The sequence below is a fragment of the Phycodurus eques genome, chromosome 4 (assembly GCF_024500275.1).
Source record: "Phycodurus eques isolate BA_2022a chromosome 4, UOR_Pequ_1.1, whole genome shotgun sequence".
Classification (NCBI taxonomy): Eukaryota; Metazoa; Chordata; class Actinopteri; order Syngnathiformes; family Syngnathidae; genus Phycodurus; species Phycodurus eques.
Window position 1 is genome coordinate 24,856,093 of NC_084528.1, and position 16,876 is coordinate 24,872,968.

General features: G+C 38.9%; 1 protein-coding gene across 2 annotated transcripts in view; it reads right to left on the reverse strand.

The window, feature by feature from the left end:
• The window catches only part of znf385d (zinc finger protein 385D), a 58,061-nt gene extending 51,248 nt beyond the window's left edge, over nucleotides 1-6,813 (reverse strand). For both annotated transcript variants that reach the window (XM_061674769.1, XM_061674768.1), the window contains exon 1: nucleotides 6,622-6,813. In XM_061674769.1, coding sequence (XP_061530753.1) covers nucleotides 6,622-6,643 — 22 coding nt within the window. In that variant the 5' untranslated portion in view covers nucleotides 6,644-6,813. The remainder of the gene's footprint in view (nucleotides 1-6,621) is intronic.
• Nucleotides 6,814-16,876: the final 10,063 nt, after the last annotated feature.

Below are 16,876 nucleotides of genomic sequence, written 5' to 3' on the forward strand. Positions count from 1 at the left end.
CTTTTTTTTTTTCTTTGCTGGAGGTATAAATATTTAAGTTCTACTTTTGGACTGTCAGGACTCAGGTGGGCCAGGACAGAGTTACTCGCATGAAGCCCGGGAGCTCCAAGTGGCCTAAATAATACACTTTCTCCTCATGGGTCTAATAATAAAAACTAGATCATGCAATGTTTGTGGAAATTACATGTGAATTATTTGAACTGAAATGTTGAAAGGGAGAATTGGCAATTTTAAAAATGGTGCCTTGAGAAGCGAGTTACACCACTCACAAATCTTTCGAGATACGAGCTGTCGTTCGGACGATTTTTTTGTGGGCGAGTGTGAGCCTCTGTAAAGCACGTCGGGCACCGTGATGGTGTAGATAAAGCGCGATATACTGTAGGTGCACTGCATTTACCATTTTAACATTTATGAATGTGGACACAGAACAAATTAAACTCGCAAGTCAAGGCACCACTGTACTGAAATACAGTACTAACACAGTATAATGAGAATCTGCTATATATATATATATATATATATATATATATATATATATCAGTGCGATCGACGATTGTACATCTTTTCTTGCATTTAAATACTATTTATAATGAGAATTGCTCAAATGCTAACATGCTAACAGTAGGTCTGCTAACACAGAGCACAATAATACCCTGAAAATGGAAAGAAAATGTCCTGAATAAGATGAATATTGTGAAATTGGAATGGTTTGAGTTGGTTGAGAATTGTGGAAGGCTGGAGGTAAATATTTAAAATGTCTCTTAATTTGGAAATTTTAGAATGAAAATGTGGAACACTGACAAAGTGGAAAATAAAACCTACTAGTCCCAAGATGTCCTGAGTGAGCTGAACATTTTAAAAGTAGGAATGGTTGGAATTGGTTTAGAAATGTGGAAGGATTTTTAAATGTCTACATTAACTTGGGAATTTCGTCATGAAAAAATGCAAAATAATCAAAGATGGGAATTTGGGGAATGTGGTAAATGTAAATGTCCTCATTGAGGAGAACAGTTTGACATCAGAAGGTTTTGAATAATTTTTGAATCAATAGAGAAATATGGGAGGATGAGTACATTTGAAAATGTCTCCATTCATTTCAATGGGATTTCTTTCATGGAAAATGTGGAATTGTCGGAAAAGTGGGAATTTGGGAGATGTAAAATATACTCCTACGATGTCGTGAATGAGCTGAATATTTTTTAAACGGTTGAGAAATGTGGACGTTTTAGAAGGACGAAGAAGTGTCGGAATAATAATGGAAAAAAACAAAATTATCATTGCTCTTCAGCACAATAATTGTTGAAGCCAAATGAGGATATGATAAACAGAAAGCACAGAGAGAAGCGTGTTTGTGTGCTTTCTCCTGTTGACACATCGACGGCTAAATGAGAGTGCAAATATTTGTCTACATAAATTACAATAACATCTTATTTTTATGCCGGGCCACAGACCAGACAGTAAACAGCCTGACCACTACAGCGAGGATATCGACGCTAGTGATGCTAAAATAACACCCCAAAAATACATAAACATAACTGGCTAACTGTGTTCACACTAAAACAAACTCTGCTGTCAGTGTGGTTTGTTTGGTCACGTATGACTGCTGTCATTCTGACCCCGGTGCGCACTAAACAAGCAGATCGAGACTGGACAACGCGAGGGATGTAACGGCACGCCTAAAACACGACTGGGTCCGCACAATGGTTGGATGATTACATAACAGCTTCAATATTTTCATTTAAGGAAGTGCAACATCAACATTTGTATTGTAATCTTCTTAGAAAATGAATAATGTAGACAGGTTATGAGATCCCCTAGTTAAAAGAGCATTGCGATTTAGTGTCGCTACTGTGGATATCATGGCCGTGTCTGATTAGGGCATATTTGGGCATATTGGTTCAATACAAAAAAATAACAAAAACTGGATTTCGCCTGCTAAAAACCAAAATGGCTGTGTTCAATTACGGCAATGGGTCGGTGAGACTTTTGCGCGTCCTTGCGATAGGCAAGTCCACCCAGCTTGATCGGTCAAACTGGTGTCGGGGGCTGATTTTTTTTCTAACCTTCCAGGGGCGGCTACCGAGTGAGTTATCGTGGGGTTGTGTTCAGGACCCCTAAAATACTTCGAATATCACTAGCCTACACAATCTTACAAAAATAGCTGAGTTTTCGGGTATTCTGAGGCGCCTCAAAAGGCCAGTCGTCTGTCGGAATCAGCCCACTTGGGAGTATAATCACATTGGAATGACTATCAAAATTGGATTCATCATAATTGGATTTCTTCTGTTTGCCGGGGGCATTGGTGTCCAGGCCGCCGGACTCTCTCAGCCCCCCTCCTCCATCTCCGGTCCACGACACGAAAAGAGAGCGAGAGAGTGCCGGGAGGTGATTCATTATTAATGGCAGTCGCCGTCCTCCAGACATTTTTTTTTTTACCGGCTCTCGACTCAGCTCTGAGCCCAGATAAGTGGATGTTGAAGGGTAAGGTAGAGGACAGCCAATGAACTCACTCCGTCTGGCCTTGTAATGCTTAAGGCTGCCCCGTTAAAACGCCCGCTCGAAAGAACTGATCCACTGGGCTGTGCTGCCATACGTTATTACAGACGCAACATATTAAGTTCATCATTTGAGCCGCAGCTAAAGTATTTCACATATTTTCAAACTCTTTTTTTTAATGGGTTTTTACACTATATAGGCAAGTATGAATTTAGAGTCCCACAGCGTCCGTGCACTTCCACAAAGTGCTACAACCTGCGCGGCAGCGCCGAGCTGTACTGTGAAAGACTATACGCATGTGAGTGTTTTGAATGCTCTGTTTGTATGTGTCGCTGCTCCATGTTTGTTAAAGTAGCAGTTGTTTGAAGGTTTAGAATTACAGTAACATCAATGCTAATTTGAGTTAGCCCATCCATGGCCTTTTGCAGTATATGTTAGCATTAAGCTAGAGCACTTTCGGTAGAAGAAATTATATGGCTAAGTTGAATATTTTGGTATTTATGTACACAAGCAGAAATCTCGCATTCCAAATATGGTTAGTCTCATATTTTGTCACAAATTGATGCTATTCGTCGGTCCCCACGTTGAAAATAGCTCGAGAGCAAATCTATTAACTCTTGAATGCTCAACTGTCCGAGCAGTGTCGTAAAACTCTCCATCTTCCTTCACTCAGTTTTTTAGATGATAACCAGTGAAGTTAGTTAAGATACATTTCAGTAAGCCTTCTTTGGTACAAATGGATAGTGTGATTCTTTGTTGCGGAAGGGAGCGTTCAGCCGCAAAGATAAGTTTGTGTGCAGTCAGATTCATTTTGGTCCATTACACGGATTAGTCACATCAAGACTTTATTAATAGCATCACTCAAGACCTTTGAAAAAATGTTTGGAAATATGATGTCATAAAGTTTTTTTTGTCTGATCGACGTAGTCTACCATTTTAATCAGTGAAAGTGTCATAAATTAGCATTTGAACATGATTTTGGGGTGGTGTTGTATTGATGTTGCTTAAATGTAGTGTTTGTGTGGCAGTGGTAAAATGATTTGAAAAAAATCTTTCATGTGATCTTTCTATTTTGCGTATTTTCACCTATCGGGGGTGCGTCTGGAACGTATCCACCGCAATAAACGTTAGTTCATTGTAATTTGTTATTGTACGTACATCTGATTTTAACGTACTCTGAAAGGAAAATCGAGTCTTCCTGCTTCCTGACAATCATCTGGTCTGCGCGTGGTGCTGCCGTTAGCATCTTGACATCTACCGGGCGTGAGCGTCTGGCTAATAAACACGGCGGCCTCTGACAGTCACTCCACACGCGCCCTGTAATCTGAGGTTAACCAAGAAGACGATTTCACGGCGACCGCAAAGCCATTTCCTCCGGGCCCTTTTGAATGAGCGCGCTAGCGAGAGCAAGAGAAACAGAAAAGATCACTGCACTCTGTCCGAAACCTCCGCTCGCCACACTTTTTTATGTTTACGATCACCATTTTTTTTTTAAGGCTGACATTCGTCTTAAAACCACAGGACAAACTGTTGCATGAATAATTGAAAAGAGTCGACGTTTTCTATTCGGCGCTCGAGTACTCAGGATGCATAAAAGGCTGAGTCTTTTTTTTAAGTGCGCTTGTTTCACTCTGCCTTGATTGCAGATAAGTTAAAAAGATTGATCCGTCGCGTCGTTTCTGGTGTGCAGACAAACACGGACACAACGCAAAAACACGAGATAAGATGACTGGAGTGCGAAAGCTTGTCTCTTAGCGATCCCAATTTGCGACAGAATTCCCAATGAATGTGAGCACAGCCAATCAGCGTGAATGCTGGTCTCTCAGCATTCTTGTTTGACGCTCAATGGCATTAGCGCAAATGTTCGCCTTACTGTTCTCACAATATATTTCTAAGGAAAAATATCATTTGTGCTCTCAGCATTTCCAATTATTATGAATGGTTGTCTCTCAGCATGTTTGATGCTTTATGGCATGAGCATTTTCACCATGTATTTTTGTAGCAAAATACCATTTGCGTGAATGTTTGTCTCTCAGAATTCACAATTTATCTAGATCCTCGCCACGATGTAAGAAACAAGTATTTTCACAAAAACATCCCTTAAATCACAACAGAAAAATCTCAATCTGAACCACCACAACTTCATCAGACAATCACACAAAACAACTTGTTTGCCGAGTACATACTTGGCAGGAGTGTAGGGAGGAACACGAGTGTACAAACACAGCCCAACAGCTGTACACTTTATTGATCTTACTGTATACTGTATATCACCCTTAAAGAAGATACTGAATATATTTTATGTAACAAGCACTATGATGTTGAAAAACAGGACTTGTTTTACATCCGCGTCTCTGTATGCGTCCTCAGAGCATACAGTACTTCCCGTCGGCGTGAGGCAAAACCACCGAGCCGCAATATTTTTCCCCTCAAATTGGATGTGGGTTACGGCATTTTCCTTTCATTACACGCACTTGACAAACAAATATTATTATTCAACTGATGCCCGCTGAGATTAGATAAAGCATTTTCCTCATAATTGTAGTGCATTATCTTACTAAATACATGCAGATGCTCGCCTACTGGTGCGAAAGGCTGATTGCCCTGCTCTCAGAGTGTAAAGACAATTTCCGTTCAGAATGATGAATAAATACATACATAAATAAATCTGAATTTCCAAATATTTTTTTTTATTATCTTTTTGAAAATTAATGCACTTTTAAAGCAAAAATGCCCAGAATTATCACAGAAATAAAAGGCAAATAGAATAAAATTTAATAAATCTAGTAATGTTAGTGACATTATATATTTTGTATGAATGTGCTTGTCTGTAAAAAAATATTTAAAATTAAAATGCAAAACCTGTATTTCCTTTTTGTGCAATGAAAATATTTTCTTAAATGCGCCATTTGAGAGGAAAAAAAGGAAGAAGGGTCAGTAAGTAAAGAAAAAAATAAAGTAAAAGTAAAGGTTTTAAATAATTAAATGACATCTTAGTGAAATGAGTATGTGTTTGTTTTAAAATAATTAACTTCAGTTAATTTTATAAAATGTGGGTTTTAAAATAATAAAAAAAATTAAAGTGATTTGCTGGTTAAGAAAGATTTATCAAATGTTAATTTAATTAATTTTAAATTAAATGAAATATTAATTTTAAAATAAGAAATGAGGATAGATTTAGGAAAGGTTGGAAAATGATTATGCATGTCAGGCAAAAATCTAATGATGTCATTTTAGTGTAATGAGGATATGGTTAAGGTTTTCAAATATATATATATATATTTAAATAATCTCTGGTAAAAATGGAGAAAAAAAATACAATCAAACTTTTTTCATGCAATTAGAATATGTTTAACATTCGCAATCATGTCAAAAATAAAAGACATTTAAACGCCATTTTTTACTTACATTTCAAAATGAGCAAAGACGATATATTTTTAAGTTTTGAAAATATTTGTTTTTAAATGAATGTGCTCCTCTGACAAAAGACCCTAAAAAGTATAAATAAATAAATTATATGTCTAAAATTATTTCACTATTATTTTTTTAAAGATTTAAAATGTAAAGATTTTATAATTTTAAAATTATTGCTTTTCTGACAAATAAAGAATCCAAAAATGTAAATAAATAAGTAAATAAAATATATTTGAATTTTTCTTTCATTTTTTTTTCAAATAGTACCACTTGAAGTTAGTTCCCCCGACTAAAAACACGCACATTGACGTGTCCATCCAATCCGACCTTCTCCTCCACATGCAACATCATCAGTTCTTGCTTCCTCTCTTCCTTTCCAACTCCAGATGCCTTTAATCTGTGGGATTACTTCCACGAACAAGGTCACCCTCGCCTGCCAGGGATCGGACTCGCGCTTTGCTGTCAGTGTTCATAATCCAAAGGGAAAAACCCCTTTGTGTAAATGAACCATCCGGAAGCTTTTTTTTTTTTTTTTTTTTGGTGTGGGATTACAATCAAAGGAAAGTCAAGTGGATCACCTGCCAGATTGAACACGACACACTCGGTGTACACTTTCATTTGGAACATGCACACATACACAATTCGAGGTTTGTGTGTGTGCGTGTATGTGTGTGACACATATCCCAAAATGACAACAAAAAGGGGACTCACCGAAGAAGATGCTTCCCTCCATAGCTGCTTGACGCTTAACTCCGTGTCAGTGTGTGTGTCTGTACAGCATGGTCATACACTCCTCAGGCATGTGCGCGTGTGCGTGTGTGTGTGTCCGTGTGTGTACACGTGTGTTCACTCCGGCGTCAATGCTCGGTCTGCAAACTGCACGAGGATCTGTTTCTTCCTCGCTCCCTCTCTCTCTCGCTCTCTCCCCCTGCATTCCCCTGGCCTGGCTCGTCCCCCATCCTCCTCGCCTCCTCCTCTTCTTCTTCCTCCTCCTCCTTTTTCTCTCAAAGTGTCTATCTACATTTTCCAGCCTCTCCTCTCCAAGGAGGTCCTCTCATCTTTTCTTTATGTGTCAACCAAGGCTCTATCGCTCTCTCACCTTTTATTTCATCTCACCTTGGCTTCCGTTTTTTAATCCCAATGCCCCTCTCCATTCGTCAGATGTATCTTTTCTTCCCCGACTCCTCTCTCACGTTTATTTTATTTATTTATTTTGGGGAGGTGGGTCTTATTCCTCGCACCTAAAAACAGTGCCAAACTGTGATCTCATTTTAGTAATAAATTAGATATGCAAAGTGGTGGATGAGTGTAATGTATCCCTTTGGATTTTCTTAAGTATTCGAATGCACAATACGAGTCAACAAAAGTGCAATTACGAGTGCAGGGATTGCTAAACTGTGGTGCACATTCCAGACTAATCCGCAAAGGGTCAAAATCTGCTATATGCATATTGGAAAAAAATGTAAGCACAATTTTACATGCAAACTTTTTTAAAACAAACTTTTAAAAGTAGTTCTTATGTGCCTGTACTCACTCTCTCACTGTCAAGAAATAGGACACTACCGTAGAACATCACTTTGAGTAAATTAGAACAAAAACTCTAAGAGGCACAGCGTGCTTGCTTCAAGTTGTTCTTTGTCATTCCCAGTTCAAGTTAACTGTTAAAATGACAAATAAAACAGAAGACAATGAGACATAGCATATGTAAAAACCAAACCATATCATTTCACCTAACAAAAGTCCACTAGCTTGATGCTAACATATAATGCTAATCGCCATAGACAGGCTATTGGAAATAAGCACGATGTTACGGTAATTATAAACCGTCACACAACTGCTACTTTAACACACATAGAGGAGCGACACATACAAACAGAGCGTGCAAAAATACTCACCAGTGTAGTCTCTCTGCTCTGTGGGAACAATAAACACCAAGTTTCTGATTATTCTTCTTGCTGTTAATTCGGCTGCATTTCATCCAGTAGATTGAGGCATCACGTCGTACTCGACTGAAGACGCACAACTCTAAATTCGGACTTGGCAGCATACAGTAAAAACTCGTGAAAAAACACAAAATTGCTTATAGCATTCACAATACAGCAGGAGTGTAAACAATTTAAGGAATATAAGCAATTTCTCAGAGAAAACACATTTATTGCCAATAGGGGGAGCCTATGACACTCAAAGACAAGTTCATCTTTGAAGGACACCTGCAAACTGACAAATGGCCCCCCAAAAAATGAAGGCTTCCAACAAACATGGCAGACTTCCAGTGTCTTGTTGGTCATTACTTCTCAGGGCTTTTTTGTGGCTCTACTCACGATAGACGTGTCTACCAAATTTCAAGTTGCCAAGTGAAACTGGTTTCGAGGGCTGAATTTTTAAAACTTTGTAGAAATCAGACAAAATGTCTCCAGGATCCCTGGAAAAGGACAAACTGAGAAGAAAACGGTTGCTGAAGAGCAAAATGGCAGACTGCCTGTGTCTTTTCATGCATGGCTTTTTGAGACTTTTTTGAGGGTCTACTCAGGATAAACATGCCCACCAAATTCTCTTTTTAACTAAACTTTCTTAAAGTTCCTTTAACAAAGGATCAACTGCATTTTAGCAACATGTTTAGCATCTTGGCGATAATAATTAGATGCTAATAATTGCCGTGCTTGTCAAGGTCATTCACGCACACATATGAACCCCTCCCTCGCCAATATAGCGGGTATGCGGGCAGCATTGGATTGACGCCTCCGAGCGGCAGCTGGCAGCTAATCTTCTACAAAATGGAACTAATGATGATGCGGATCGTTCAACAGCCACTCAGCTTGGCTGTTTGGATTTCACAACCCTGTAACGTCGGACTCGCTCTTCGCCGCCGTCATCCATCATGTTTGCCAGAAGTAGACGGCTGGTTCCAGAAGGGGGGGAGAGGGGAAAAAAAACAAAAAACAGTTGAACTCGCTGCTTAGCATCAGGAGCACAGCTGCTTGTTTCCCCAACGAGTCGCTGTAGACCAAAACTAAGCTAAAAAAAAATTTACAAAAATTAATGAAATTAGTCGATACGGGACTCACCAGTTGGCCTCTCAATAAATTCACAATGTTGACGTAGGTCAAAACTCAATTTGACACTTGGTGGCCAAAGAAGTGACTGGATGGAAAGTGATCCACCTAATCATTGTTAATTCATTTAATCCTCAGGACTTGCTTACTATTGCTACTCATTCTTCGTGTCAAATCGTCATAGTATATTTGGAACGTTTTTCACTTCTTTGACTGGATAAAGTTTTTAACTAACACTAGTTCTTGTCATTACTATAAAATATTAATTCTTTTTTTCATCTTTAACCAAAGTTGGTCAATGTGCAGGTTGCAAAACTATATATATATATATATATATATATATATATATATATATATATATATATATCAGTACTACCTTATCTCCTTATAGTTTGTCATTCATTTGCACCACTATAGTGCAGTAAGCAATTATACGCCTCTTTCAAAAAATTTGAATATCACATGAATTGCTCCCTGGTCTAAAAATTAAGAAATTATGCACAGTCGTCTCTCTGTTTTATTGCAGAGTTTTCGCTGCATGGCGGGATTTTGTGGTGATCATTTTTCCACCCGGACTGTTACTGCAGACTCACGTAGCAAGAAGCGCGAACCAGGAGGAAAGCGTGTGTAAAAGACAGAGAATATCCAAAGTTTGGGATCATTTCACATTTAAAAAAAGAAGATAGAGATTTAACAGCTAGTTAGAACCAGTTGTAATTCCTCCACAGGTGGTCAAGGATAGTCACCCAATTAACAGCTCACAACTATCCCGAGCCAACAACAGCCAACTCTACACTCTAATTCGCTGACTCCCACGTCACTCGAGGCCAAGCTCTGCCTTGTAAAGCCACACACATTCAAAGTCACAGATACTACAGTGTAGAACGTAAGGATGGCGAACCCAGGTGGACAAAAATAATACCTGCAAACTCACTTGCATATTTTGCATTTGTATTATGCATAAAGCTTTAAAATATATATAAATAATGAAATAAATATATGGTCGCGACTTTGTAGATTTTTGCCGTTCGGGAACGTAACAGCCACAATAAACAATTGACTAGTGTAATCTGGAAGAAAACGTAAAGAAATAACATTTTCAAGCGCTTTACACAAATTGTACGGTTGACTCTAGTAAATATGAAAGAATTTTTAAAAAATCACGATCATGGGTTTCAGTTGACCAAATGTGGCCGTCCGTGATAGAGCCAAAAGGGTAGGGTGTCCCAAAAGTCATTATACACTTGCTTTTTTCTATTTCATTTCAGGTATTATTCGGACAGACTTATGCTTCCGGGAGTAATAAAACTTTACCTGTTCCACCTTCGGGTTGTTGAGCATTTTAATCTTGAGCTTTGAAGCCTTTGAACAACCTGAAGTCACTTTATCACGCTCCGAAGCATCCGTTGACTCAAGCTTTTGGGGTTGCCGAGTTCCACTGCAGCCCTGCGGAGAAACCTTCCCTGGCTTTGCGTGAATGCCTGCTCTAGAGGTTCAGTGTTTTAGTCAGTGGCGGGAGGCTTTCCACTGCAAGCGGTACGGGAAATGGATGGATGGGTGACATGGATAGCGGAAATTGTACAACACTAAACACTGTGAAGGCCATTAATCTTCTCAAACTGGTGTTGAACTGTAGTCGGGGACAGAAAAACTTTTATGGAATTCATGCAACGCTGCTCCAATGTCACATGGCTAAGCTGTCAAATACTGTACGGATGGTTCCACATCTGTCTGAATGATACTTGAAAATGAAATTTAAAAAAAGAAGTGTATAGGGACTTTGGGGACACACTGTATTTGAAAAGCTGCAGTTGAAAAAGTCAAGACAAAAATCCCCACTCTTGGAAACTTTCATTACATTTGCATTAACGCAGCTACAATGGAGGGGGAAAAGGATGTCTGTAGACAGATTTATGATGCAACCATTCAAAAGTTCTTCTAAACACTGTCTGCAGTTCAAACGTAGAAAATGGTGCATTTCCACAAATGCAATAATCAATTATTTGTTTATTATAAGACATTTTAATCCTTTCAAAGGCACTCAATTGCTCTTTGATCAAATCCCATTTGTCAACGGTTTGCTAATACATTTGCTAATAATCAGTTACCATAATAATCAATAGGGACGTGTTTGTTGCTCACGCCACATCACGGCAAATGATTGCAAAAGCTGTGTTTTGCCGTGTTGCTTGTGTGGCGTTGCTTGGTATTCCAGCTCAGGCGTGCTTGTATTCCCACGCGTACACACATACACATGCACACACACATTCAGAGAGTGGGTTGATTGGTCGACTGTATCGCTACCTCTGAAGGTCAGACAGAATTGACCGATTCAAGCCCAGGATGACGCTATTGACTACAAATTAGATGATTTTTTTAATCAAAGCAATACACGCACACAGCACACACACACAAATGTCCAGCAGACAGTCAATGACGTGTCCGCTCCAATCAAAAACAATAAATAAAACGTCCTCTGCCAGCGCAGCGCTTCTCAGCTAGCGTCCCCTTCAGGCTTCTCCGGACAGCCATTTTGCACCACACACGTTTTCAATTAATCCTCAATTCCCATTCTCCCTGTTCACCCGCCTTCCTCCAACCCTCCCACCCCCCATCCATCCATCCCATGGAGCCATACTCCTGTAAATACATTTATTCCATAAGTGTTTTTTAACCTTGATTCACCGGCGTTATTTGTCATCGTAGAGAGTGTCGAGGAGCCCCGGATACGTCATGAATCATGCTGACACTTTTACACGTTTTCATTAGTTTGAAGACGATAACAATACATTATTTTCCCTTCAAGGTAAAATGGATTTAAAATTAGCGATTTGAATTGTTTCATGTCTTTATTTATTAAAGACCCTATGAAGTGAATACAGAGATTTGCCTCTAAATACATACATGCTTGAAAATAATTGATGGGCACGGTGGACGACTGGTTACAGCGTCAGCCTCACAGTTCTGAGAACCGGGGTTCAATCCCCGGCTCCCGCCTGTGTGGTGTTTGCATGTTCTCCCCGTGCCTGCGTGGGTTTTCTCCGGGCACTCCGGTTTCCTCCCACATCCCAAAAACATGCATTAATTGGAGACTCTAAATTGCCCATTGGTGTGAATGTGAGTGCGAATGGTTGTTTGTTTGTATGTGCCCTGCGATTGGCTGGCAACCAGTTCAGGGTGTACCCCGCCTCCTGCCCGATGATAGCTGGGATAGGCTCCGGCACGCCCGCGACCCTAGTGAGGAGAAGCGGCTCAGAAAATGTAAGGATGGATGGATGAAAATAATTGCTGAAAACATGCAAAGACTGAGAACAACTGTATGTAGGGCTCAATTGTGGAGATATACAGTCACATTAAACGGGTTTTCACCATTTCAGTTTTCCTGATTTTGGGGGCATGGCTAAAAAGGAATGCACTTGGGCCCCGCCATAAGTCTCGCTAACTATGCCTGGACCCCAAAAATTGATATTTCCTTCAGATAGTCTTCTGGCGTGACCGCTTAGAGCGCCTCATTGTCGGTCGTGAGTGTGCGCACATCACGCAGAGAAAGACGAAAGAGCGAGGAGGGTGGAATTTTAAATTTTTTTTTAACTCCGACTTGATAGCCAGCATGTGGATCAGGCCTTTGTGCTGGTGTAGCCGCTTTAGAGCGCCTCGTTGTCGTACTGTGGAAAAGCTCTGCGACGACCTGTGGGATATATTCTTTAAGCAGATATATTTTCACAGCTCAAACGTAGTTATGTTTTGGCATATGAGAGATGCAGCATGTAGCATCCATTTTTCTGGGTCATAGTACTCGTATTTGATTGACAGTTGAGCGGACGTGGTTTCATCCCATTCACCAGACATGTCCACAAAGGACAGCTTTGTTTTTCACACTTTTGAAGCTTCATTTTATATACTGGGCATTTGTTTTAATCATTAAATTGAATTTGGCAGGGTTGTCAACAACACACTTCTCTGTGGTGTGTCAAATTCACAAGCCATTTACTTTTGCATTAGAAGGACTTTAAACATTTTTATTATCAAATTTTTCAGGTTTTCAGTCATTTTACTTTTCTTCTTGTTTTATGATGTTTTGTGTTTTATATTTTTGTTTTTATTAAAATGTTTAATTTAATTGTTATTTTTGAACTGCTTATTTTGATGCTTTAATGTTTCTATTTTATTTGTAATTATTTTTATTGTACTGCACACACATTATAATTAATTCAAGGAAGTTTTGTGAGATTAATTAGTATGAGAATTTCTGGGGGGGATTTGTATTTATTTTCAATTTTATTTTTATGTGAATGTTTTTATTAATTAGTTTTAATCTTTAATTAATTCATTTTTATGTTTTAATTAATTTATAATTATGTTATTGTAAATTATAAACAATTCAAGGAAGTCTTGCAAGATTAATATTTAACTTTTATCAATTAATTATTGTATTTAAATGTTTTAGGTTTTTACATTACTTTTTCATCTTAAATGAAATTTTTATTGAAAGATTTATTTTTATTGATTTTTTTATTATTTAAAAATATGTATCAGATAAGATTTGGAGCTTTTCAGTGGACACTGACAGTATGCACTTGTCAACATTTCCTGTCTCTGTCCAATGAAAAGCATGATTCTGTTTTTATTTTAATGTTCTTTTTTAAACTGCATGAAAAACTGAATCATTCAAGAGATTCTCAAATCTTCTATGACAATTTTTCTGTCATGCGAAAATGTATACTAATTCCTTATTTATCCTATAGCCATCTTTTAACCTTGATTGAAACGCGTTATTTGTCATTGCGGTTAAGCAGTGTGGAGTAGAGGCCCCAGTGTGCTGTGACGTAGAACCACGGGATACTTCATTAATCTCGATGTCACTTTCACGACGCTTTTCATTAGTTCGAGGAAGACAGGATCCACGCAGCGCTTGTAAAGGAGACGCCAGAGAGGGGAAATCGGCCTCCTGAGGGAGCTTGTTGACCCGCGAGGCGGAATAAAGTGCTATCATGTTAACAGAATCATTCTGGAAGGGAAAAATTGCAGTACTCATGTGTTAGCTTTTATGCTTTGTGCTTCTCCAGTGGAACCTATTAAGCAGAACACAATTTATTCAAAGATGCTGGTCAACATCCCATTTGTTTGGATGGCAAAACACATTTCCTCCATAAAACCCAAAGCACGATGCTGCCAGAACCATGCTTCACTGTCGGTATAGTGTTCTTTTTTTATTGCGCCAAATATAGCTTTTGTAAATATGTAAAAATCGTTCACCCTTGGTTTAATCGGACCATAACAAAATCTCCCAAACACGTGGGAAAATGTGTTTGAAAAACTCCAGGCTTCTGCTCGAAAGCAAAAAAAAAAAAAAATGTCAGCAAAAGCTTATTAGAACATCTGAACTTCATTTGGGCTTAATCAGAGGTACTTTAAATGGTGGCAGGTGTGTGCTGACTCCCATTTAACATTAGTTTGAATGTGACTGGTGAATTCTAAACACAGCCACATCCCAATTATAAGAGGGCGTGCACACTTGTGCAACTACATTATTTGATTTGTTTAGTTCTACTTCCTGCCTCGAAAAGATTTATGTATCCCCCCCCCCCCCCCCCCCCCCCCACCCCCCCCCCCCCCCCCAATTGAGTTGAACTAGGTATAGGTCACATTAGTGGTGGAAAAAGTTTTGAAATGATTTATCTTGGTATAATTTTTTTATATTAAAAAAAATGGCAATGGAACAGGGGTGTGTAGACTTTATATCCCCTGGACAAGCTTTTTGGACAGTGCACTTGATTTAAAAAACAACAACAACAACAACAAAAGAAAATAAAAACATCTGAATCGTGCAAGATTTCCTCTTTCATGTATTATTTGTGAGAAAATGCCTTGCATTGTTCTGGACAGTAAGATAATGTACATCATTAGCATATTTGTCATCAAATTAATTCTGTTACTTCTCAGCCTTGTTAACAGAATGTGAGCGTAAGGTTTCTGCCGTATTGATTGCATTTTGCAAACAACAGGCTTTGAAATTCCGGTAAATCGGCCAACTCTGTTTTTATACATTCCTGTACAAGCCTTACATAAAAGAACGCGCAAGCTTTGCACTGGGTGGAAAATTGTTTAAAACAGAAATCTTTCTCCTGCAACATGAGAACATTTCTTGGCATACATTTGTGTCGGTTCTCATTCTCGTGCAGGTGCTCCGGATTGAGCGTTAGTGTCAACTTGTCCACACTGATGAGTTGGCCGGAGTACAAAATGATGTAATGTTGCGCGAGAGCTGCGACTGCTTCACCTCTCAAGAACGTCCCGACATGTCGCTTCACGTTTGCTTGAGATTTATCAATCGACCGTCACGGGGAGAACACACTCGTCTCGACTGCATGGAGGAAAAATACAAGTTACACCACAATATGTAGATTTTTCTGGAGTGGGAGTTACATAAGTCTTGTAAGAATTATGTAAATCTTGCATTAGAAGATTCGAAGAAGTGATTTGGAAGAATTCTTACAGGAGTGACCTGAAGTCTTGTGAGATTGCGTGATTTTGAGAAAGTGTCACATGTTTTACTGCGCAAGTCTCACATGATATTGTGGCACTCCCGAGCGATTTAGAGGAAGTCATGATTTTGCCGAAGACTCACAAGATTTTGTGAAATTCTCACAGGATGTAGTGGGAGGCTAGCGCAATTTAGAAGAAGTGTCATGATTTTTTTTTAAAGTCTCACATGATTTTGTGGAAGTCTAGCATGATTCAGAAGAAGTGTGATAATTTTGTAGAGGTCTCATATGATTTTGTGGAAGTCTTACGTGACTTAGAGCAAGTCTAATGAGATATTAAGAAGTCCTGCACAAAAAGAAGCCCTGTGTTATTGGGTGAAAGCCTTGTGATTTGAGTCTTGTGTGATTTAGGGTGAATCTTGCATGATGTAGCTGAAATCTAGCGTGGTGTGGTAGAAACCTGGTAAGATCTGAAGAAGTAATTTAGCAGAATTCTTCCAAGACTGAGTGTAAGTCTTCAGCGACTCTCCTGTGGTTTAAAGGAAGTCATGATTATGCTATATTCTCACATGATTTTGTGGAAGTCGTGTGAGTTATTGAAATTCTTACTTGATATCACATACAATACGTATTGTTTTTCTGAAAAATTCTTGCTTGATTTACCGAAAGTCATGCATGATTTAGCAGAAGTCTCGTGAGATTTGGGGAAGCCTTGCGTGAGTTCGAGGAAGTCTCATAAGTATTGCGAGAGACTGTATAATTTACTGAGAGTTTTTTGAGGAAGTCATGTGTGATATAGAAAACGACTTATTTGGCGGAGGTCTCGAGTGTCATAATGTAAGTCTTGCGAGACTTGTGGAAGTCTCAGAGGATTTGACCAAAGAATTCTTACAAGACTTACTGTAAGTCTTCAGAGACTCGCCTGTGGTTTAAAGGAAGTCATGATTCTGCTGAATTCTCACATGATTAAGTGAAAGTCTTGAGTGACGTCACATACGGTAAGTTGGAAAAAGTCATGTGAGATTTCAGGACGTTTTATGTGATTTAGGGGATATATCGCATGTGAATTACGCCACCATTGCATGATTTAGTGTAAGTCTACGAGATTTGTGGAAGTCTCGTGTGATTTTGTGGGAGCCTTGCGCGATATCAACATGACCATTCCAATTTTAAATAATGTTAAATAAAGAGGTCTTGCGAGATTTAATGGCACTAGTGAGATTTGAAGAAGTCACGTGTGATTTAGAGGAAGTCACAAAATAACGAGGTAGTCTGACAAGATTCAGTGTGGAAGTCTCATGAGATTTGCAGAAGTCTCATGCGACCTAGTGGGTTGTCAAATATGATGACAGTTGACAAAATTTGTACGGCATTAAAAAAAGAAATTCATGGAAATGTGTATGAGATTATCATCTTGGATACTTCAAG